Genomic DNA, 26,750 nt, shown 5'->3' with positions numbered 1-26,750 from the left:
CTTCTCTCTTTCATGCTATTACTTTGATCCAATCAATATCTAGGTGATGCAAATTGGCATCTGACCTTGTCACTCTATTTGGTAGATGGTTAGAACTAGAGCAACAACTGTGTCAACACCAACACCGGCGAGACAGGGTGTGTCTGAGCCAACCATTAGGGCTGTAACTCGAGGAGGAGCATTGACAAGAGATCGTGGTAGAGGTCGCGAGAGGATGCCCACTAGAGGCAGATGACAAACACCTTCTCCATCTAGGGATAGAGTAGTGACTCCTCCACCGACTGATGAGGTAGTGCGAGAGGGTGAAGAAGGGTAAAGTGAGAAGATTCGGGATAGGGAAGTACCGCCCCACCCTACCCCAGAGATGATTAATCTGGTTCTTACTTATCTAAGCGGGTTATCTTATCAGGGCCACACACCTCCAGTGTTTTCTGCACTAGCAACTCAGTTTCAGGGAGTACAACATGCAGCTGATGTGGTTCCCCGCATGGATGCGTCATTGGAAGTAGGCACGTTTCCTCGATTGACTATAAGGTCTATAATGACAGGTGATCAGCATGATCTTTTTATTAAGTTCTTAAATTTGAAACCTCCAGTCTTCAAGGGTGTTGAATCTGAAGATGCCTATGATTTTCTGGTTGATTGCATGAGTTTCTACATAAGATGGACATAGTAGAACGATTCAGTGTTGAGTTTGTGACCGACTAGTTTCAGGGGGATGCAAAAATGTGGTGGCAGTCGTATGTTGAGTGTGGACGAACAAAGGCATCACCTATGACTTGGGAATCATTTTCTAGCTTATTTATGGAAAAGTATATACCCCGGACTTTGAGAGATAGGAGGAGAGATGTGTTCCAGAGATTAGAGCAAAGAAGGATGTATGTTTCTTCTTATGAGGCCGAATTTCGTGCACTATCCAGGTATGCCACTCAGCTTTTCTTCAGTCCACAAGAGAGGATTCGCCTCTTTAAGAAAGGATCAAGGTCCGATTTGCAGATTCCAGCCTTACAGGTAGCTACTGCAGCAAAATCCTTTCAGGAAGTGATTAATTTTGTGATGGAGGTAGAGGGGGTGAATCCAGACGACTTCACCATGACGTCGACATTTAAGAACTTCTGTAAGGGAGGTGAGTTTAGTGGTTCTTACTCCAGATGGCAGAGCTCTGGAGGTTACCCAACCCGTCCTATTCTGAGTTTGAAGGTTATCTCTAGACTTCATCATTTTCACAGAGACCTATACTTGACTCCAGTACTTGTTATGGATGTGGAGAAGCTTGACATATTAGGAAATACTATCCAAAGGAGAGTTATAGATCCCCATTATTCAGAGGTAGAGGTGGTCATGGTAGAGGCTACCATTCTGAAGGAAGTAGTGGCCAAGGTAATGGTGGTCTCCAGTTTAGTCAGGGTGGTAGGTAGGTTGAAACTACTGTAGCGAAGCTTGGTAGGGGCAATAGAAAGACAGGTGATAGGGTCCATTGTTATGCTTTTCTCGGGAGGTCTAAAACAGAGATATCTGATGTTATTATCACAGGTACTCTTTTGGTTTGTGATTGCATGGCTTATATATTGTTTGATCCTGGATCGAAATTTTCATATGCATCTTCCTCATTTGCTACTGGTCTTGATTCATATTTTTATTTGCTTGAAATGCCTATTCATGTCTCTACTCCTAATGGTGGGTCTATGATAGTTGAGAAGGTGTATAGGTCTTGTTTTGTGACTTTTGTGGGGGGAAATACTTATGTAGATTTGATTATTCTAAAGATGGTTGATTTTGATGTAATTCTGGGTATGACTTGGTTTTCTCCAAATTTTGCTATCTTAAATTGTAATGCTAAAACTGTGACATTGGCCAAGCGTGGAACAGATCCGCTAGTGTGGGAGGGTGACTATATTTCCACTCCAGTTCGTATTATCTCTTTTCTTTGTGCTAAGAGGATGGACAGTAAGGGTTGTTTATATTTCTTAGCACATCTCAGGGATGATACTTTCAAAGGACCTTCGATTGAGTCTATTTCAATAGTTTGTAATTTTCTGGATGTGTTTCTTGTAGACCTTCCTGGTATGCCACTTGATAGGGATATTGATTCTTGTATTGACGTGGAGCCGGGTACTCACCCCATTTCCATTCTCCCTTATAGAATGGCTCCAGCTGAGTTAAGGGAGTTAAAGACCCAACTTCAGGAGTTGTTAGGTAAAGGTTTTTTTAAACCGAGTACATCCCCTTAGGGAGATCCTATTTTATTTGTGAAGAAGAAAGATGGAAGTTTTCGGATGTGCATAGACTAGATGCAGTTAAATAAGATAACTATTAATAACAAGTATTTCATTCCTCACATTGATGATTTGTTCGATCAGTTACAAGGTGATTGTGTCTTCTCTAAAATTGATTTGAGATCCGGTTATCATCATTGAAAATACGGTCAACAGATGTGCCAAAGACTGCTTTCCGAACCAGGTATGTGCATTATTAATTCTTAGTAATGTCGTTTGCACTTACAAATGCCCCTCCTGCTTTCATGAGCCTGATTAACGGGATTTTTGAGCCATATCTGGACCTCTTTGTTATTGTATTTATTGATGATATAGTGAGATCCTCAAGGTGAAGAAAAGAACATGAGGAGAATTTGAGAATTGTATTGGAGTTATTAAGGGCGAAAAAACTTTATGCCAAATTCTCCAAGTGTGAGTTTTGGCTCGATTCAGTGTCCTTCTTGGGGGACGTGGTTTCTAAGGATGGAGTGATGGTGGATCCTTCTAAGATTGAAGCAGTGAAGAGTTGGGTAAGACCTACTAATGTTTCAAAGCTAAGGATATTTGTTAGTTTAGCTATTTACTACCGTCAATTCGTCAAGGGATTTTCTTCTATTGCTTCCAAGCTGACAAATTTGACTAAGCAGAATGTTCCATTTGTATGGTCGGATGAATGTGAAGAAAGCTTCCAGAAATTCAAGACCTTGTTGCCTACTGCACCGATTTTTACCTTGCAAGTGTAAGGTAAGAATTTTATTGTTTATTGTGATGCATCTTATTCTGGTTTGGGTGCAGTGCTAATGCAAGAGAGGAATGTAATTGCTTGTGCTTCGAGCCAATTGAAAGTGCATGAACGTAACTATCCGACCCATGATTTGGAGTTGGGTGCAGTTGTATCTACATTAAAGCAATGGAGACATTATCTATATGGGGTCAAGTGAAGTTTATACAAATCATCCTAGTTTTCAATATGTCTTTACTCAGAAAGATTTGAATTTGAGGCAGAGGAGGTGGATGAAAATATTGAAAGACTATGATATTACTATTTTGTATCACCTAGCAAAAGCTAATGTTGTGGTACTTGCTTTAAGTAGAAAAGCATGGAGCATGGACGCCCATTGGCTTGAGAGGTTCAGACTCTGGGTAATGACTTTATGAGGCTGAAAGTACTAGAGAAAGGAGGATTTTTGTCCTGTGTGGAGGCAAAATCTTCTTTTCTTGACAAGATTAAGGGAAATCAATTTGCTGATGAGAAGCTGAGCTGAATTCGAGATATAATATTACGAGGAGAGGCTAAAGAGGCAGTAATTGATGAAGAAGGCATCTTGAGGATTAAGGGAAGGGTATGTGTGCCCCGTCTGGATGATTTTATTCACATTATTCTTACAGAGGCTCATAGTTCAAGGTATTCAATGTATCCTGGTGCTACCAGGATGTATCATGATCTAAAACAACATTTTTTGTGGAGTAGAATGAAGTGTGACGTTGTTGATTTTGTTGCCCAATGCCCAAATTGTCAGCAGGTAAAGTATCAACACCAGAGGCCTGGAGGGACACTTTAGAGAATGCCCATTCCTGAATGGAAAGGGGAAAGGATTGCAATGGATTTCGTAGTTGGTCTTCTAAAGACATTTGGTAAGTTTGATTCTATTTGGTTAATTGTTAACAGGTTAACTAAGTCTTGTCACTTCATTCCGGTTAAGATGACTTACAATGCCGATAAGTTAGCCAAACTCTATGTATCTGAGATTGTTCGATTGCATGGAGTTCCACTTTCCATCATATCAGATAGAGGTACGCAATTTACTTCTATGTTTTGGAGGACATTACATGCTGAATTAGGTATTAGACTGAATCTTAGTACTGCATTTCACGCTCAGATCAATGGTCAGTATGAGCGAACGATTCAGGTGTTTGAGGATATGCTTCGTGCATATGTGATAGAATTAGGTGGTCATTGGGATTAATCTTTACCTTTGGCAAAGTTTTCATACAAGAATAGCTATCACTCAAGTATTGATATGGGTCATTTGAGACATTCTATGGGAGGAGGTGTAGGTCCCCCATTGGTTGGTTTAATGCATTTCAGGTTAAACCTTGGGGTACTGATCTTCTGAGGGAATCACTAGGGAAAGTGAAATTTATTCAAGAAAATCCTTTAGCAGCTCAGAGTAGGCAGAAGAAATATGCAGATCGAAACATTAGGGACTTGGATTTTACGGAGGGTGAATAAGTCTTGCGGAAGGTTTCACCCATGAAAGGTGTGATGCAATTTGTAAGCGAGGTAAGCTTAGTCCGAGGTATATTGGTCCATTTGAAGTTCTGAAGCGCGTGGGAGAGGTGGCCTATGAATTCGCCTTGCCTCCAGGGTTGTCAGGAGTGCACCCGGTATTCCATGTGTCTATGCTAAAAAATACCATGCTGATGGAAACTACATTATTCGTTGTGATACAGTTCTACTTGATGAAAATCTGTCTTATGAGGAGGAACCTGTAGTTATTATAGATAGGGAGGTCCGCAAATTGATGTCAAAGGAGATTGCATCTATCAAGGTTCAACGGAAGAATCGGCCAGTTGAAGAGTCAACTTGGGAGAGTGAGACTGATATGCATGAAAATACCCAAACCTTTTTACTGACTCAGATACCTTTTCATTCTCTCGCCTTTATTTTGATCGTTCAAGGACGAACGATGGGTAAATTGGTATCTGTTGTAAAAACTCATTCAGTTGTTTTGAGCACTAGAACTTTTTCTTTGATAAAATACTTTTCAATAGATTTGTAATTGGTGTTATTATAATTATAAAATTAGTGGGGTAATTTAAATAATTTATTTAGTTGATGGTTAACGAAGATAATATTGAAAATAACAGGATTTGATAATTATTAGTTCATAAGTATTTACCCTAAATAATCATAAACCTAAGCAGGAAGACCTTCAAAGGTTGCACAACCTAAAGGGAATACATAATTGTCTAGGTAAAAGACGTATATGTATATGTAAATTTTATTAATAGTGTAGATGAAGAATTTATTATTATTATATTTTAATTATAGGGGAAGATTGGGTTGCATATACTTGCAGTGAATGTTAGATTGTTTCTTTTTGTTAAAGTGGAGAAAGAGTAGTGGATAATATGATATATGATGGGAAAATAGTGAAGGGTTAATTCTATACAATTAATGACTGAATATTGGAAGGATGCATGGAATATAAGTAGTTGACAAAATGGTTCTTTCTTCCTTTTTTTCTTCGAACTGGACTTACCGAGTTTGCATGATTAACGTAAAGTTGGATTTGATAAATACATTAAGACATCTTATTATGTATACTATTTGATTTATAAAGACTAATTGATTATAAGTGAAATTTTGGTTTCTTAAAGACTAAACGACAATTCCTATTTTCTATGTCGTTTAAATTGGATGATTTTGGAACAAGTTTTTAGGTGGGTAATTAAAAACTAATAGTGATTATTGGGGAATGATAATTAGAAGTATATGATAAATTTAGGGGTAAGTATACATGATTGTTTAAGTTACTAGTTGTAATGTTTGATCCTTATTTTATTGTATTGTTATACGATTATTATTATGGCTAATATAAGGATTACACCGGATAGTTAAAGGTTCATGCATGTGATTGAAAAGTGGAGATCAAAAAATTAGGAGCAACTAATGTTGTACAATGAGTGTTAACCAAATTTATGTTTTGGACGTTCCTGTTAGTCTGCCACTGATTTCGTAATCAGTGGCTTTAACATTTATATATTAAAATATTTGAATCACACTTATAGATTATATTTTAAATATTTTAAGATAGGTAATTAAATATTAGGTGTATTAAATTATTTAAATTTTATTTAAGTTATGTTAATTAGAGAAGTTATGACTTACCTTAGGTTTGAACTTTAGGAAATTGATTATAAAATTAGGTGAGGTTTTTGGTCAAGCATAAACATAGAATAATATGAGTGTTTAAATTACAAATTATGCATATATAATTGATAGATTGTAAAGGTTCGGAAGCATTGAGGAAAGGAAAAGTATTGGAGTAGTTTACTTGACGTCGATTCTTCAGTAGAGGTAGGTTTTGGTTTATTTCTATTTGATAGAAAAACTTTCAATAGCGATTGATATGTATTGAGTGATATTGTAAAGTCTCCTATGTACTTGATTGTGTGGTTGTATGTCTTGATTGTGTGATTTTTGGTTGACCTAAAATTATGAGACTGTTGAATTTCTAATCTTGAACCCTTTCTATTAAAATGACGCCTTGAATAAAGAACGCTTGATGAAATAAAATCATGATATAATTTGATCGGAGTGTCACGTTCTAACACGGTATTATGCAAACGGAGTGTCACGTTCTGACACGGTATATGAGATCGGATTGTCCCGTTACGACACAATAACATTAAAGGAAAGGAATCTGGAATTAACTTAGTATACTCAATCTCAAAGAACCCATTTTTCAAATGAGTATGGTGTGGAGGCATGAGTCCTCATAGGTGTGCTTGATATTGTGATTGATGGTGCACCTACTATGGTGTTGTGTCCATTGGTTCATGTGTTTGTGGCTTGCCACCTGTTAAGTATTTTAGTTGATTTTATATTATTATTCAATATATATTGGTTTCTCTTTTGTGTTGGCCGATGATACCTACTCAGTACGTTTTCATTGTACTGACCCCTACTTGTATTTTCTTCTTTATTCTTTTGTGGAGTGCATCAAGTGTCGCGTCGACTTCGATTTGCCCTCAGCTCTAACCAGTCTCCAGCACATCAGAGTTCAGTGTGAACTATTAATTCTAGCTCTTGCTGGATTCTCTCATTCACGTCTTGATGTTTTTGAATTTCGGACATGGACTAACTTTTTGCTTATTTTGGTTTCTTAAACACTCATAGACTTGGTAATTTGGAAATAGATGTCCTTGATGTGATGACTATCTTATTTGGGGATAATAAGTATTAAACTTTAGAACTTATTTAAATTGGTTACTTAATAACTTTTGGAGCTTCCGCATTATTTTTTGTTATTTATAGTTGAACTATTGGTATATGTTGGGGTTCAGACTTGTTGGTTCGCCCACCTAGGGGGGTAAGTGTGGGTGTCACTCACGACTGGTCGTGAAAAAATATAACCCTTTTTAAATTAGTGTAAAATACTTGTGTTTTGGTAAAAAAAATTAGGTGTTCACAGTATGCCCCTCTTTGCTTGGAAACATGAATAGTGTTCATGCAAAATCTCGAACAATGTGACTAAGTTTTGACTGAAACTTTTACGCCAAAAATATGAAAAATAAATAAAAGAGAAAAGGTTTGACTGCTTCCTAACTTTTGAAAACTACATATCCTAAGTTAATGATAAGGAGTCATGCGTAGTTTCAATAAGTTAGGTAGTCGGGTGAAGTTTAATCGAGAATTCAATTTTTAGCTTTAGCTATTACATAAAAAAACAAAATGCATAAGGCAAGACATAAAATTCTATCTACTCCAATAGTTTTGAGTATTCAATTTGAATTCTTTGTTATTGTGTCACCCTGTTTGGTAGGTTCATCGATTCAAAACTTTTATTTGAACATCTGAGTTTAAGACTTGAAACTTCATGACTTGAATTCAGCTATTGACGTTTTTCCGCATGATATTCTTGAATACTTTTTATCTTGAAAGAATAAATTCTTTTATTTTTTGAACTTCCAATTTTTGTACTACGTATAAACCTGCACACCATAAAACAAAACAAACAAACGAAACAAAATTTTTTATCCAGTTTGCACTAGGAAAATATTTTGAGTTATTAATAAAAGTAATAAAAATCTATACTAAGAATAAAAATATTATAGCCAATACAAAATGTAAAAATAAAACAAAAGGGAGATTTGTGACCAAAATGCAACCAGGGTCCTATAGCCTGTGCAGATATGAAAAAAATAAGATAGGAGTTATTGTGCCCTATATGCTAACAGGAGTTATTGTGCCCTGTGAAAAAATCAGAAATCAAATAGGGGTTATTGTACCTTATATGCAACCAGGGGTTATTGTGCCCTGTGAAAACATCAAAAATAGAATAGGGGTTATTGTGCCCTATATCAACCAGGAGTTATTGTGTTCTATGAAGACGTGAAAAAATAAGATAAGGGTTAATGTGCCCTATATGCAACAAGGGGTTATTGTGCCCTATGTAGAAACGAAAAATAAAATTGGGGTTATTGTGTCCTATATGCAACCAGGGGTTATTGTGTCCTTAGAAGATATGAGAAATAAAATAGAGGTTATTCTGCCCTATATGCAACACGGGTTTATTGGGCCCTATAAAATCATGAAAAATAGCATAGGTGTGATTATACCCTATATGCAACCAGGTGTTATTGTGCCCTGTGAAGACATGAAAAAAATAAGATAGGGGTTATAGTGTCTTATATGCAACAAAGGGTTATTATGCTATGTGAAAACATGAAAAAATGAAATAGGGGTTATTGTGCCCCATATGAAACCAGGGGTTATTGTGCCCTGTGAAGACATGAAAATTCAAAATAGGGATTATTGTGCGCTATATGCCACCAGGGTTATTGTGCTCTGTGAAGACATGAAAAATAAAATATGAGTTATTGTGCCCATATGCAACCAGGGGTTACTATGATTTATGATGACACGAAAAATAAGATAGGGGTTATTGTGCCCTATATGCAACCAGGGGTTATTGTGCTCTGTGAAGAAATGAAAATAAGAGAGAATTTGTTGTGCCCTATATACAACAAAAGTTTCTTGTGTCCTGTGAAAACATAAAAAATAAGATCGGGGTTATTATGCCCTATATTGCAACCAGGGATTAATGTGTCCTGTGAAGTAATGAAATAAATATATATTGTTGTGTTCTATATGAAACCAGGTTTTATTGTGCCATGTGAAGACATAAAAAATAAAATAGAGATTATTGTGTCAATATACAACCAGAGGTTATTGTGCCCTGTGAAAACATGAAAAATAAGATAGGAGTTATTGTGCCCTATATGCAACCAGGAATTATTGTGCCCTGTGAAGACAAGAAAATAAAATAGGGGTTATTGTGCCCTATATGCCACCAGGGTTTTTTTTTTATTGTTTTTACTTATATTATTGTTATTCAATATAATTTATTTTTATGAGTACATTGACCAATCAAAAAATAAAATAAAATGGCCCAGATTTTTTAATGAAAAAAAACAATCCTTTTAGTTGTATATTTGTTTTTGCATATCATATGAACGACAACGATTCAAAAGCTTGTCACCGCAACGTTTTTCTCTAGCGAATTACTTGCACAATTTGTCTTTGTAGCTCTTTCAGTCTATAACTTTATTTCTATCTTGATTGTGCTCATGTCAAGACTTGATATCATCATTTGATCAATGATGTCGTTCGTGATTTTTTACCAAGTAGAGATTCTTATATTTTTACTGTCATCTTATCGTTCTCGTGAGAGATTTCACTTAGAAGACCTTCTCATTTTCTTTATTTTTTTTGTAACATACCATATTAGAGATTTGAAATAACATGATTATTATTTTATTTAGTGATTAGACCTAATCTCAATGAAGGGATAAGTAACTATTTTCTTAGGAATAAGTTCAAACGTAGTTCAATAATAAAAACTTATTTTTCTTTTTCTTGATTTATTTTTAGAAATATATTGAAAAAAATGGGAAAAAGATTAGTTAATGTTTGATAATATTTTGACTTTAGTTGGTACCAACAATTAGTTTTATGGATTTGAACCACATTCAACTACTTTCAAACAAATTTGATGTCAACTTTGAGTAATTTATATAGTTTAAATTGTATCTCAAATATGATTAAGTAATTACAAGATGAATTTATCAAGCCATAATTAAGGGATAGAATTATTTGTATCATCATATTTCAAATGCACTCGCAAATATGAAAGTCCTACTTCACACGATATAATAATTTAGATCATAGAATATTTTTGAAAGTTACTCACACTCAGAAAGATGTTAAATGCATTAGATTGAGATACCATATGTTTGACCCTCATGTAAGCATCCACTAATGTGAGAAAATAAAAAATGAGATCAAACGGGACTTGTCATTGGCTTGTAATGTAGTCTTATGGAAAGGTATGATATTTATTCGAGATAAAGTGAATATTTTCTCCTTAAAATTTGCACAATGCTTTCAATATTTTTTTAAAGAATTTTGCATTTGACCTTTGTTTTCTTGTAAGGCCTTTCTCATTTTTTTGTTCTCTTCATTTTTTTGATTTTCTCTCCTTTATGTGGGAGATTTTTTTTACATTTTTTCATTCTATCTTCTTTTTTTTTTTGACATATTTGGTGTTTTTCACTTTGTTACCCAACTTGGTCTTTGGTATTATGTAGATATTTCGTAGTGCGCTAAAGTTGGTGAGATAAAGGGAGTAGTGCATTTAGACACTCAAAAGGTATAGGCTAAGATGTGGTTATTCAAATAAAAAGCTTTCAGGCTCAAAATTGAAGTTCTATGGATAACATGTCATTCGGTCGGCTTAAAAGACACAATTGATTCAAAGAAGGCATATAATATTTTCTCAAGTAAAATATTGCTCAAAATTTCGTCTCAATCAACATTCAAGCCAAGTTCTACATCAACAAAATCATGTCTTTTAATTTTACATCTAAATCTCACCACACTACGAATTTGAAACAATGAGATGGAATTTATTTTATCCATAACTTTAAACAAGAAACTTCTTAAGTATTACATAAATATATTGAGAGATGTCAACAGAAGTCTATAGGTCACAACAAGGTTGATCTGTCCTGCCAAATAGTTTAACATTTTACTATTGTTTCTTATGCATAATCCTAAGCATGTTGTTTCCAATCAAGTAAAAAAAAATCTATTTTTTTGCCCCAACTTATGAGACGAGGAATTTAAGACTTTTTTCTCGGCTGGACCGAACCTCACAGTAAAATTACCTACGTATCTTGTCAAAGCAAGAATCAGGTCAAACGTTGTTCAGAATATGAGTAAAAATATTTTTGTTTTATTAAGGAAAAATTCTATTTTTAATTGATACATATTATTTCATTTTTTAATTTTTAAATAATAATTAAGATACCTTGAATTTTTTAATTTTTAAATAAGGATCACCTAACCCGAAGAAGGTTGCCTACATTTCTCATAATCGTGAGAATCAGTTGTGCGTAATTTGTTCATATTAAATAGTTGCTCAAAATTTTTTTTGACAAATGCAATTATATTCTTTATTAAGGTGATATAAAAACTTTTCAAATTTCTTTTTTGTAAAATATTTTTTACTTGTGATTTTTATTTAGAAGGAAAAAGTTTCTCTTTCATTTCATTTGTCGTCATAGATTTGATTTATACAAATACATTTTCATATAGCATATGGAAAAAATTAGGTTATTAAATAAAATTAGGATATCTATCCCAAATGAATTTGATCATATGTTGAGTCTCCCTGAGTTAAATATAAATGATTCAAATAATTGAAATCTAGTTGGGATAAGCATATCTGATTTCAGTTCTACCAAGGTTAAACTTGACGGAGAAATGTATTTAGATTGGCTGTAAAACGAGCGGACAACTCGAGTTAGGGAGTAGCAACGTGCCGATAGCAACACTTTCCGGCATTGTGCATGGTTGTTCCACATCATAAAAAGGTGTGACTAAATATCATTTACCATGGACCAAAGATCCACTGTCTAGCTTTACAGAATTGAGGTGCGAAGTCGCAATTCCCATTATTATATTAATAAATATTTATAACTATGCGCAAAAGAACAAATTTATATACGTTTAAAATTGTAGCGACCCAAAGTGGGCCGCGAGGGGCACCCACACTTATCCTACTATGTGAGCGAACCAACCGATCTAACCCCAACATTTTCAAACATAGTAAACAGAATAAAATGCGGAAGACTTAAAACTCAATAATAACTTCTAAAATTCAAAACTTATCATTATCCCCAAAATCTGGAAGTCATCATCACAAGAACATCTATCCTCAAATTACTAATTCTAAAAGTATCTAGAAAGCTTAGAATAAATAAAAAGCTAGTCCATGTGGGAACTTCAAGTTATCAAGACATGAAGAAGAAGATCCAGTCCAAGCTAGAAGCGTTAGCTCACCCTGAAATCCGGTGTAATGAAGACTGACTAGAGTTGCGATTGAGTTGAAGACGATGGTACGTTTGTTGTACTCCACAAATAACAAAGGAAGAAACATACAAGTAGGGGTCAGTACAAAACACAGGTACTGAGTAGATATCATCGGCCAACTCAGAATAGAAACAGTATATATCAGATAATATCATAAAATCAACTACAATACTCAACATGCGGCATTTACAATTACCATAACCCTTGGTCACAACACCAAGCACATCAATGAGGACTCACGCCTCCCCATCATACTCATTTGGAAATTAGGTTCAATAAATTGAGTATATTAACATATTTCAAGATTCATTCTCTTTACAAATTCCGGTGCCGGAATGTGACACCCGATCCATATTCTATCCTAGTGTCGGAACGTGACACTCCGATCCTCATATACTATCCTGGTACCAGAACGTGGCACCCGATCCATATACTATCGTGGTGTCGGAACGTGACACTCCGATCCTCATATACTATCCAAGTACCAGAACGTGACACCCGATCCATATACTATCCTGGTGTCGGAACGTGACACTCTCATCCTCATATACTATCCTGGTACCGGACATGGCACCCGATCCATATACTATCCTGATGTCGGAACGTGACACTCCGATCCTCATATACTATCCTTGTACCGGAACGTGGCACCCGATCCCCTAATCTCACTACTTTCGTTCATCAAGCCTTCTTTTATACCAAGGCATCATCATTAAACAAGTAGATTAGGGCTTTTCAAGATTTAGGATTCAATAGTTTCATCATGCTTATTTTATCACAGTTATATAATCACATTCATGCAAACATACAATTAAGCATATAGAAGGGTTTACAACACTACCCAATACATATCATTCGCTATTAAGAGTTTACTACGAATAGCATAAACCATAACCTACATCCACCGAAGAATTGTGGTCACGCAAGCTAATCCTCAAAATCTTTGCTTTCTTCTTCGTTCCTCTCTCTCTCTCTCGATCGTTTCTCCCTCTTCTCTCTATTCTTTCTATCTTTCTTATTCAAACCTTTTTTTCTTTTACCCTAATTAGCATATAATTAAGTATAAAAGATGACAAAAGTAACCCACTAATTAATTTAGGGTTATCTCCTTTAACCCTCAAGAAATTGGATTATTAATATTCAACCACTAACTTTATAATTATTAGCAGAAATAGTCCAAAACGCCCCTTAAATATTAAACAGAAATCCGACCTAGCCTGGGATTACGCAGTCTGTGGCGGCCCGTCGTGCCTGCGACGGTCCGTCCTACTGCTTCCGTCACAAAGTTCAGAGACTAAATTTCACTAAAGGATCTGTGACGGACCGTCACGCCTGTGACGGTCCGTCCTGCCATTCCGTCACGAAGTTCAGAGAGTCGATTTCAGTACCCAAATTTCAAAATTCTAAGTGTTTGGAACGAGACCCCTTCGACGGTTCGTCTCAACCAGTTTTTCTAGATATAAAATCTACTGCTCAAAACGACTAAACAGGTCGTTACAATAGATACCAATTTACCCATCGTTCGTCCCCGAATGATCCAAGAAGAAAAACAAGGGCAAAAAGGAGTACCTAAATCTGTAAACAGGTGTGGGTATCTTTCTCGCATATCAGCCTCCTTCTCCCATGTGGACTCTTGAACTGGTCGATTCTTCCATTGAACTTTGATGGATGCAATCTCCCTTGATCTCAACTTGCGAATTTCTCTATCTAGAATGGCAACAGGATCCTCCTCATAAGTCAAATTCTCATCAAGAAGAACCGAATCCCAACGAATGATGTAGTTTCCATCCCCATGATATCTTTTCAACATAGACACATGAAATACCGGATGCACTCCTGACAGTCCTGGGGGTAAGGCTATTTCATAAGCCACCTCCCCTACTCGCTTAAGTACTTCAAATGGTCCAATATACCTTGGGCTTAGCTTACCTCTTTTTCCAAACCACATCACCCCTTTCATGGGCGAAACCTTCAGCAAGACTTGCTCACCCTCCATGAACTCCAAGTCTCTAACCTTTCGATCTGCATATTCCTTTTGCCTGCTTTGAGCCGCTAAAAGCTTTTCTTGAATAGATTTCACCTTCTCTAATGTATCCCTCAAAAGATTAGTACCCCAAGGTCTAACCTCAAATGCATCAAACCAACCAATGGGAGACCTACATCTCCTCCCATACAATGCTTCTAAAAGAGCCATATCAATACTTGAGTGATAGCTATTGTTGTATGAAAACTCTGCTAAGGGTAAGAAGTTATCCCAATTACCCCCATATTCTATCACACATGCACGAAGCATATCTTCCAACACCTGAATTGTTTGATCAGACTGACCATCGGTCTGAGGGTGAAATGCAGTACTAAGGTCCAACCTAGTACCTGATTCAGCATGAAATGTTCCCCAAAACTTAGAAGTAAACTGCGTACCTCTATCTGATATGATGGAAATTGGAACTCCATGCAATCGAAAAATTTCTGAGATGTAGAGTCTGGCTAACTTCTCTGCATTGTAGGTCACCTTGACCGGGATGAAGTGAGCAGACTTAGTTAATCTGTCCACAATTACCCAAATAGAGTCAAACTTCCCCAATGTCTTTGGAAGACCAACCACGAAGTCCATTGCAATTCTCTCCCACTTCCATTCAGAATTGGGCATTCTCTGAAGTGTTCCTCCGGGCCTTTGGTGTTCATACTTTACTTGCTGACAATTTGGACATTTGGCAACAAAATCCACAATGTCGCGCTTCATTCTACTCCACCAAAAGTGTTGCTTTAGGTCACGGTACATCTTGGTTGCACCAGGATGTATAGAATATCCGGAAATATGAGCCTCTGTAAGAATAGTGTGGATCAAATCATCAACACGGGGCACACATACCCTTCCCTTAATTCTCAAAACACCTTCCTCATCCATTATTGCTTCTTTAGCCTCTCCTCGCAACACCATATCCTGAATTCGGCTTAGTTTCTCATCATCAAACTGTTTTCCCTTGATCTTGTCAAGAAAAGAAGATCTCGCCTCCATACTAGCCAAAAATCCTCCCTTCTCATTTACTTCTAACCTCATAAAGTCGTTAGCCAGAGTCTGAACCTCTCTAGCCAATGGGCGTCTAGAAACTTGTAAGTGGGCTAAACTGCCCATGCTCCCTGCTTTTCTACTTAAGGCGTCTGCTACAACATTAGTCTTTCCTGAGTGATACAAGATGGTAACATCATAATCCTTCAGTTGTTCCATCTACCTCCTCTGTCTCAAATTCAAATCCCTCTAAGTAAAGACATACTATAGGCTATGATGATCCGTATAGACTTCACACTTGACCCCATATAGATAATGTCTCCATTGCTTTAATGCAAACACAACTGCGGCCAATTCCAAATCGTGGGTCGGATAGTCACGTTCATGCACCTTTAATTGCCTTGAAGCATAAGCAATTACATTCTTCTCTTGCATTAGCACTGCACCCAAACCAGAATAGGATGCATCACAATAAACAATGAAGTTCTTACCCTCTACTGGCAAGGTAAGGATAGGTGCAGTAGTCAGCAAGGTCTTATGTTTCTGAAAGCTTTCTTCACATTCATCCGACCATACAAATGAAACATTCTGCTTAGTCAAGTTCGTCAATTGGGAAGCAATAGAAGAGAATCCCTTGACAAATCGACGGTAGTAGCTGGCTAAACCAACAAAGCTCCTTTTTTCTGACACATTAGTAGGTCTTACCCAATTTCTCACTGTTTCAATCTTAGAAGGATCCACCATCACTCCATCCTTAGAAACCACGTGCCCCAAAAAGGACACTGAATCTAGCCAACACTCACACTTGGAGAATTTGGCATAAAGCCTTTTCTCCCTTAACACTTCCAACACAATTCTCAAATGCTCCTCATGTTCCTTCTTACTCTTGGAGTATATCAGTATATCATCAATAAATACGATCACAAAGAGATCCAAATATGGCTTCAAAATCCCGTTCATCAAGCTCATGAAAGCAGCAGGGGCATTCGTAAGACCAAAAGACATTACTACAAATTCGTAATGCCCATACCTGGTTCGAAAAGCAGTCTTTGGCACATCCGTTGCACGTATTTTGAATTGATGATAACCGGATCTCAAGTCAATCTTAGAGAAGACACAAGCACCTTGTAACTAATCGAACAAGTCATCAATGCGAGGAATGGGATACTTGTTCTTAATAGTTACCTTGTTCAACTGCCGGTAGTCTATGAACATCCAAAAACTCCCATCCTTCTTCTTCACAAATAACACCGGAGCACCCCAAGGGGATGCACTTGGTCTAATGAAACCTTTACTTACAACTCTTGAAGTTGGGCCTTTAACTCCCTTAACTCAACGGGAGCCATTCTATAAGGGGGTATGGAAATGGGGCGAGTGCCCGGCTCCAGATCGATACAGAAATCAATATCCCAATCCGGTGGCATACCAGGAAGATCTGCCGAAAACACATCCAGAAACTCACGGACTATTGAAACCGTCTTGATTGAAGGTACTTGGGTAGTACCATCCCTGAGGTGTGCCAAAAAAACTAAACAACCCTTTCTAACCATTTTCTTAGCGCGAAGGAAGGAAATGATACGAACTGGAGTGGATGTGTAGTCACCCTCCCACATTAACGGATTTCTCTCAGGCTTGGCCAATGTCACAGTTTTGGCATTGCAGTCTAAGATTGCGAAGTTTGGAGAAAGCCAAGTCATACCCAGAATTACATCGAAGTCAACCATTTCTAAGATAACTAAATCTACATGAGTATTACTCTCCATAAAAGTCACGGGACAAGACCTATACACCTTTTCAACTATCACAGACTCGCCCACCGGAGTAGAAACACGAATAGGCATGTCAAGCAATTCACAATGTAAATTAAGACCAGTAGCAAAATGAGGAAGATACATATGAAAATGTGGATCCAGGATCAAATAATACAAAAGCCATGCAATCACAAACCAAAAGATTACCTGTGATGACAACATCAGATGTCTCCGCTTCAGATCTCCCAGGGAAAGCATAACAATGGGCCCTATCACCTGTCTGCCCGTTGCCTCTACCTGGTTGCGCTGCAGTAGTTCCCATTTGTCCGTCACCCTGGCTGTTTTGGTGACCACCATTACCTCGGCCACCACACCCTCCAGAATGACGGCCTCTTTCATGACCACCTCTACCTCTGACTATTTGAGGTCTGTAACTCTATTTTGGACAATACCTCTTAATGTGTCCAGTCTCCCCACATCCATAGCACTCTCTGAATTCAAGCATAGGTCTCTGTGAGGATGACGAAGTCTGGGGATAAAATCCAAACTCAGAGAAGTGTTGACCGGTCTTCGGTGGACCCCCAACTACAGTCTGTAGTGAAGACTGGATAGGTCGGGCTGGGTAACCTCCTGAACCCTGCCCTCTGAAGTAAGAACCATTAAACTCACCTCCATTACGAAACCTTTTAGATGTCGATGCCATGGTGAATTCATCTGGCTTCACTCCCTCCACCTCTAAAGTCTACCACTTCCTGAAAGGATTTCGCTATAGCCGCTACCTGTAAGGCTGAAATCCACAAATCTGACCTCAACCCCTTCATAAAATGGCGAATCCGCTCTTGTGGACTGAAGTAAAGCTGGGTGGAATACCTGGATAATGCACGGAACTTAGCCTCATACGCAGTCACCGACATCTTGCCTTGCTCTTGGCTCAAGAACTCATCTCTCCTCCTATCCCTCCAGGTCCGGGGGATATGCTTCTCCATAAATAAGCTAGAGAACGATGCCCAAGTCATAGGTGGTGCCTGTGCGGGTTGACACTCAACATGTAACCACCACCACATTTTGGCATTTCCCTAAAACTAATAGGTTACAAACTCAACGCCAAATCGTTCCACTATGCCCATTTTATGTAGTAACTCATGACAATCAACCAGAAAATCGTAGGCATCCTCGGATTCAGCACACTTGAATACTGGAGGTTTCAATTTCAAGAACTTACTGAAAAGTTCATGATGATCGCTTGTCATTATAGGCCCTGTAGTCAAGCGAGGAAACGTGCCTATTTCCAATGAGGCATCCATGCGGAGAGCCACTGTAGCTGCAGGTTGTACCTCCGGAACCTGGGGTGCTGGTGCAGAAAACACTGGAGGTGTCTGGCCTTGATCAGTTAACCCGCTAAGATAAGCAAGAACCTGATTAATCATCTCTGGGGTAGGTTGGGGTGGTAATTCCTCATTCTGCACTTGCTCACTTTCCCCTTCCTCACCCTGTCTTACTACTTCCTCAGTCGGTGGAGGAGTCACCGTCCTAGTACCAGATAGGCCACTGTTTGTCCTCTTCATCTAGAGGATGTCCTCCTACAACCTCTACTACGGCCTCTTGCCATTGTCCCTCTTCGAGCTACAGTCTCAGTGGCTGGCTCAGACGCCTCTTGTCTTGCCGGTGCTGGTGTTGGCGCGGTTGTTGCTCTAGTTCTAACCATCTTCGAAATAGAGTGAAGATGATCAGATATCAATTTGTATCACCTAGATACCAATTGGATCCAAGTAATAGCATGAAAGAAGAAAGAATGGAATTTTCCTAAAGTCTTATAGCCTCTCAAAGAAAAGTAAAGGTGTCCCCCTACCGTTTCTTAAGACTCTACTAGACTCGTTCTTGTGTGATGAGACCAACGAACCTAATGCTCTGATACCAAGTTTGTCACGACCCAAAGCGGGCCGCAAGTGGCACCCACACTTATCCTACTATGTGAGCGAACCAACCGATCTAACCCCAACATTTTCAAACATAGTAAACAGAATAAAATGCGGAAGACTTAAAACTCAATAATAACTTCTAAAACTCAAAACTTATCATTATCCCCAAAATCTGGAAGTCATCATCACAAGAACATCTATTCTCAAATTACTAATTCTAAAAGTATCTAGAAATCTTAGAATAAATAAAAAGCTAGTCCATGTCGGAACTTCAAGGCATCAAGACATGAAGAAGAAGATCCAGTCCAAGATAGAAGCGTTAGCTCACCCTGAAATCCGGTGTAATGAAGACTGGCTAGAGTTGCGATTGAGTTGAAGACGATGGTACGTTTGTTGTACTCCACAAATAACAAAGGAAGAAACATACAAGTAGGGGTCAGTACAAAACACAGGTACTGAGTAGATATCATCGGCCAACTCAAAATAGAAACAGTATATATCAGATAATATCATAAAATCAACTACAATACTCAACATGCGGCATTTACAATTACCATAACCCTTGGTCACAACACCAAGCACATCAATGAGGACTCACGCCTCCGCATCATACTCATTTGGGAATTAGGTTCACTAAATTGAGTATATTAACATATTTCAAGATTCATTCTCTTTACAAATCCTGGTGCCGGAACGTGACACCCGATCCATATTCTATCCTGGTGTCGGAATGTGACACTCCGATCCTCATATATTATCCTGGTACCGGAATGTGGCACCCGATCTATATACTATCCTGGTGTCGGAACGTGACACTCCGATCCTCATACACTATCCTGGTACCGGAACGTGGCACCCGATCCATATACTATCCTGGTGTCTGAACGTGACACTTCGATCCTCATATACTATCCTGGTACCGGAACATGGCACCCGATCCATATACTATCCTGGTGTCGAAACGTGACACTCCGATCCTCATATACTATCCTGGTACCGGAACGTGGCACCCAATCTCCTAATCTCACTACTTTCGTTCATCAAGCCTTCTTTTATACCAAGGCATCATCTTTAAACAAGTAGATTAGGGCTTTTCAAGATTTAGGATTCAATAGCTTCATCATGCTTATTTTATCACAATTATATAATCACATTCATGCAAGCATACAATTAAGCATATACAAGGGTTTACAACACTACCCAATACATATCATTCGCTATTAAGTGTTTACTACGAATAGCATAAACCATAACCTACCTCCACCGAAGAATTGTGGTCACGCAAGCTAATCCTCAAAATCTTTGCTTTCTTCTTCGTTCCTCTCTCTCTCGATCGTTTCTCCCTCTTCTCTCTATTCTTTCTATCTTTCTTATTCAAATCTTTTTTTTCTTTTACCCTAATTAGAATATAATTAAGTATAAAAGATGACAAAAGTAACCCACTAATTAATTTAAGGTTATCTCCTTTAACCCTCAAGAAATTGGATTATTAATATTCAACCACTAAATTTATAATTATAAGCAGGAATAGTCCAAAACGCCCCTTAAATATTAAACAGAAATACGCAGTCTATGACGGTCCGTCGTGCCTGCGACGGTCCGTCCTGCTGCTTCCGTCACAAAGTTCAGAGACTAAATTTCACTAAAGGATCTGTGACGGACCGTCATGCCTGTGACGGTCCGTCCTGCCATTCCGTCACGAAGTTCAGAGAGTCGATTTCAGTACCAAAATTTCAGAATTCTAAGTGTTTTGAAACGAGACCCCCTCGACGGTCCGTCGTGCCCATGACGGTCCGTCGTGGGATCCGTCGTCTCAGCCAGTTTTTCCAGAAATAAAATCTGCTGCTCAAAACGACTAAACAGGTTGTTACAAAAATAATATTAAAATAGTAAATAAATACACAATTGGCACATTAAGACAATAAATAAAATATACAAAAACGTAAATATATACGTAATTAGTCATATATAAGTCAACATTATAAGCTCGAATTCTGGTTGTCCCCAACGGAGTCGTCATCTGTCACGCCCTTTTTTTTCTTCAATATTTGGTTTTATTGTTTTGATAGAAAGAGTTTTTCTAATTAAAGTTACATTTTGAAAAGAGATTATTTTATTATAAAGTCGCCACTTGAAATTGATTTTTGGTGTTCGAAGTCATCTTATTTAAATTCCTAATAAAAAAATTCACTTTATTTTTATTGGTCTTTGAACTAGAACTTCGGGTCCTGCGATACTAGCACCCCTCGAGTCTCGTGGTTCTAGCACGATCGCTTTATTCACTTTAATATGACTTAACTTAATTTTCAAATATTATATTATTTAACACAATAATAACATTGTTATTTAACCTTAAATTTATTTTAAATTTATTTGAAATTGATTTATTTATTTTGAATGGTCTTATTTTTTTATTTTTGTTTATGGGTCTATTAATTTTAAACTTTAAACGTTCATATATTATTTTATTTTTTTTGCTTATATTTGTATATTTTTATATTATTATAGGTATCTAATATTTAGGAATTAGAGTTTATCTAGGAAAAGAATTTTAGTGTTTGAGCAATTTTAAGATTATTTTTTTTAATACATTTAATATAGAAGATAAATTTATAGGATTTATGATTATTTTTTGGAAAAAAAATTAATAATTTTTGTGTGACATTTTTTTTTACCTCCCACTTGGGTTCTTTTTTATTTATATATAAATTTTATTTTTAAATTATTTTGGATTTGGATTTGGATTTGGCAAATGATGTGATTGTTTGATAAATTTTTTGGACAAAATTTATTTAATCAGTTTTTGTTAAATCAAATAAATCATGTTAAAATTATCTCTTATAAATTTGCAGTTATGGTAACATTCCGAAAAGTTGTTACTCTTTCTGAAAAGTCGTTACTTTTCGAAAAGTCATTACTTTCCAAAAAGTCGTTATTTTCCTAATAGAGACAATTTTCCGAAAAAGTGTTTTTTCCCAAAAGACACAACTTTGTGGATAAAATGGGTCTGAGCAGATTTCACTGAACAGACATGTTCCTTGTTGAAAATGAGGAAGTCAATTTTTGATTTTTTTTAAAACACTGAAAATTTTTTCTTTCTCTGCATTTATTTTTCTCTCAAATAAAATAAAAGTGGCGATTGACTGAGTCTGTGTGACTTGTTGTTGTTCTTAAGTTCGTTGAAGTTAAAGAAGTTTGAGGTACCGCTATTTCTTTAACAGGTTTAATCCATTTTATCTTGGGAGAAATTAATCCATAACCTTGGGTATAGTGAGGGGATTAAATTTCTTAAGGACACACAGTAGTTTCTGTGGACTTGGATTAATTCTTTTATTTTATATTTTTTCTGCTTCAACTTATTTCTGTTTCTGTTTATTAGCCTTGCAAATACAGGTTATTCTAAGAATAACACTTTGTCGGATTGAAGTGTGCTAAAACTCTAGTGATTTTGGAGAACGATTTATTCGAACATGAATTTGATTATTTGTCATAATCCAAGATTCTCTAATGAAAGAATTATTCACTAAATAATAAATCATTCTTTCTTAAATTAACATTAAAACGAAAATAAAGAAGAAAATAAGAATATATATACAAAGATATTTCATGATAAAAAGAATTACTTAAGTTGCTCAAATTATACAATTGTGAAATATGTCTTTGAAGAAAATTTTCTACAAGAGAGAGAACAACAAATAACTTAGAAGATAAGAAGACAAGTGAGAGTATATTTTTAAAATGAATTAAAAACTATCTTTTTATTAGGGGTGGGCATTCGGTATTTCGGTTCGGTTTCGGATTTTTTTTTCCAGTTTTTTCGGTTTTTATAAATTGTGTACCGAATACCGAACTGAAATATTTTGGTTCGATTCGGTTTTTATTATTTCGGTTCAGTTTTTATTCTTTCGGTTGGATTTTGTTATTTCGGTTTTTTTAATGGGCCTGCTTAGTTGGGCTTTTAAAATTGACAAATTGTTTTGTTTGATTTTCAACTTAATGGGCTAAAAATAGTTATATCAAAAAGTCTTTTACTTTTTATTTTTTATTTTAAATTATAATATTCATTATTTAATATTAATAATTCATAATTAATATAATATAATATATATTATAATATAATATATTTCGGTAAACCAAAATACCGTATTACACAAAATTACATACCGAAAATCAAATCGAAATACCAAAAAATACAAAAACATATACCGAATACCGAACCGAAAACTGAAAAACTGAAATATCAAAAAAATTCGATTCGGTACGGTGTTTCGATTTTCCGATATTTATGCCCAACCCTACTTTTTATAGAAGTAAGTTCATCCTATTGATATCACCAATGAAATCACCATGTGTCAAAAGTGTAGGTGAAACATGTGAAACCATTTTATGGTTTACATAAATTTTACCTACCAAGATATTATTTACTTTTATTTTGTACGAATTATCTTCCCACTAAATATTCGTGTTAATTCATTTTCCTTTGAGTTTCATTAAGCAATCAATCTTATTGAGTCAATTCAATATTTAAATTTATCAATGTCGTGTAAAAATTTGAAAATGTTATTTTTTTAATTTGAGGAAAACCTCTGTAAATTAGTACTTTTCAACCGTTCAATAATAGTTATTACATTATTTATATGTATTGGATTAATAATTCTAAGTTAGAGAAAGAATCTGAAGTTATTTAGGACTTGTTTGTACTGTTCATACGTGAATAAGTTTTCTAGTACTAACTTAATTTAATTTCTTATTATTATAAATAGACATACTGTTTTTAATATATATATATATATATATATATATATATATAATTTGAAGTAGGATTAAAGAATTTATGAGATTATAAATAAATATTTTCCTTCATGTGCCTCTTAAGAAATTATAAACAAAAGACTTTTTTTTATTTATCAACTTATGCGTAATACTTTTAAATGCAATTAATATTAATTAATTTTAGAAGAAAATTAAAAATAACAATTAATTATAGCTTAGTATTATAAATTTACTACTCCCTCCGTCCCATTTAATGTGAGCTAGTTTGAATTGACACAAAATTTTTGAAAAAAAGAAAGATTTTTTAAAATTTATAGTCCAAAATGAATGATAAAAATTTGTGTGGCTATAAATCATTTCATTAAGGGTAAAATAGACATTTTGTAGATGAATTGTTACTTAATATAGAAATGTGTTATTTTTTGAGACTTACTAAATCGAAAAGTAAGCATAAATTAGGACAGAGAAAAAATATTTTTGCGATGGAACAGGGAGGTGATAAAATTAGAGGGACTTGACACATCTATTAAGAAAACAATTATTAATATAAGTATTTTACAAACTATTCCTGTTAATTGATGTTAGTATTAAGTTTTGAAAAATAATTTGAAGAATATGTATTTAATGTTAAAGGTAAAACATGAAAAAATATAATTATTTTTTCTTGATATGTCAAAAAAAAGATAAACAAAAATAAAAATCTATTTTAGAAATAAGTGACAAGTAAAAGTGAATGGGTTAATTTGAAAATTTCTTTATTTGTGACTTGTTTGACCATTGGTTTTCCAAATAATATTTGGAGAAAAATTGGCAAATAGTTTTTGTCCATACAATTTGTTATTATTTGACAAATATCTTAAATTTTTGAATACTAGTTTTTTCTAGCTTTTGGATCAAATTTCATTATTTGGGATATTTTGAAAATTTAAATTTTACACCAAAACTTTTATCTTTTACAAAAACATCCTCTATAGTAGTTGTTTGTGTTGTATAACATAATTTTTTACGTGAATACCAAAGTAGTGATGAAATATTCAATGAATATGAAAGTGATTATATGGTTGTTAATGAAAATGATGAACAATCGTCTTAAGGTAACAAATGATATGGTTTGTCTACTTCACATGTATGAAATGATGCTTGTTGCACTCATTCCAAACTACCACATTACTCTAGTGTCATGGACAGTACTTTTTATTTGTTGCAACGAAGATCCAATTGAATTAATATACAATCTTATGGTTGGTTTTGATACTTTTTAAAACTTATGAGTATAAATCATATTTTTAAAAAAAGTGAAATACATTTTCCAAATACTATGGCAACACATGGTCAAATTTCACCCAAATAAATATTTGTCAAACATATTTGAGAATATATGGTAATACGCTAGCTTGATATTCCTAAATTCTACTCTCTCCGTCCACTTGTATTTGTCATGTTGTATTTTTTGAAAATCAATTTGATTAATTTTCAAAGTTAAATTAGATTACAAAATTTGATATTTTAAATAAAAATGTAGATATCAAAAAACTGTATGAAAAATACTACAAATTGCAACCTTTTACATATTAATATGATGAAAAAAATATATTTTAAAACGACAATCAAATTTTTTATAATCTAATTTTAAAAATAAAAAGATACAACAGTTAAAAATGAACCGTTAGCGGAACAGACACACATGAGGATGGTTTTCAACACAAGTACTCTGATAACAACATTTCATAGGTTAATAATTAATTGCATTAAATTCTAATTAATCTTGTACATGTTCGGTGAAGTCTAGGAAAATCTAGTAAGTAATGATGGATCTAATTATGTTTTGACTGCATGAATGGATAGCTAAGAGGATAAGGAACCCATAGGAGTATACAAAATTGAAGTCAGGCGATTAGGATTCCCGCAAATGATCTTAGTGTGAACGAGTAACATTTTATCTAAGTGCAATCCGTCAGAGCGGGATTAAGGCGCCAGAGCAAGGCCGCTAGAGCGGCATGGGGTCCACCGTAGCGGGTCAATCATGACTTAAAGTCGTAAATAAACTTTCAAAATGTTATTTTACTGATTTTTTTACTTTAAGAGCTAAGAAATGACCCTAGGGGTTTTCTTGACGATTTTCCACAATTCTTGAGGCTAAACGTAATATTTTTACTCACCGAATCTATTTTCAATATGAAAAACTTGTTTTATTAAGTTATTATAAACGTGAACGTTTTTTTTATCTTAGAATTATGGTAAAAGAAACCCTAGTCTAGGCATGGGGACTAAGGGTTTGGTCTAGAGTTATTGAGTTTGTTATAATCTGGATAATTACACCTTTGATTGTTGATCCTTGCGTATATGAAATATTTGTAGACCTAGAACAAGGGGAAAAATTTCTTAAAGGGACGATTCAAGAGCGTTGGGAGATTCAAACTTGGACTCGAGGTAGGTGATGATTATGATTTCATGATTGTGTGATATATGTTTGTTCTTGCTTCATTATGATGCATATATATATATATATATATATATATATATATATATATATATATATATATATATGAATTATGAATTATTGATCACACTAATTGTAATGAGATAGATCAATGATCATATGTCGTGAATCACTTTTGATTCTATGACTTGAAAGTATACTTGTGTTTGTGATTGTGGTGTGTTGATGGATCAAATTGTCATGTTTCGGCATAACTAACTTGTATATTAATTCCATAATCTGGCTTAACTAAGTTGGATCGGATTTCCACGTTCTAACATAACTAACTTGAATTAGATTCCTAGATTGGGACATAACTATGGGATGAGTTGTGACATTCCAACATAAACAAGAGATCGAGTACCACATTACGATGCACTAATAGTTTGGGTTTGGAT

At 35.4% G+C, this 26,750-nt stretch overlaps 1 protein-coding gene across 1 annotated transcript; it reads left to right on the top strand.

Annotated features, from left to right (window-relative positions):
* The first annotated feature begins 85 nt into the window (after positions 1–85).
* LOC138341643 (uncharacterized) lies at positions 86–18,567 on the top strand. The gene is made up of 10 exons (XM_069293154.1): positions 86–163; positions 410–637; positions 715–1,414; positions 1,534–1,947; positions 2,056–2,196; positions 2,709–2,994; positions 3,925–4,165; positions 4,345–4,480; positions 4,710–4,850; positions 18,437–18,567. The coding sequence occupies exons 1-10, from the start codon at positions 86–88 to the stop codon at positions 18,565–18,567; spliced, it is 2,496 nt and encodes an 831-aa protein (XP_069149255.1).
* The last annotated feature ends 8,183 nt before the right edge of the window (positions 18,568–26,750 follow it).

Source organism: Solanum lycopersicum, chromosome 1 (assembly GCF_036512215.1).
Source record: "Solanum lycopersicum chromosome 1, SLM_r2.1".
Lineage (NCBI taxonomy): Eukaryota > Viridiplantae > Streptophyta > Magnoliopsida > Solanales > Solanaceae > Solanum > Solanum lycopersicum.
The sequence above is the reverse complement of the archived record's forward strand: the minus strand, read 5'-3'. Positions and strand labels throughout refer to the sequence as shown.

What these genes read in the sequence shown, in the direction of transcription:
- LOC138341643 (XM_069293154.1), top strand. Translation starts at nt 86, where the DNA reads ATGGTTAGAACTAGAGCAACAACTGTGTCAACACCAACACCGGCGAGA. An exon ending in CAGTTTAGTCAGGGTGGTAG is followed by an intron (nt 1,415 to 1,533) that starts GTAGGTTGAAAC and finishes TTATTATCACAG; the next exon opens with GTACTCTTTTGGTTTGTGAT. An exon ending in TGAAGAGTCAACTTGGGAGA is followed by an intron (nt 4,851 to 18,436) that starts GTGAGACTGATA and finishes TTGTCATTATAG; the next exon opens with GCCCTGTAGTCAAGCGAGGA.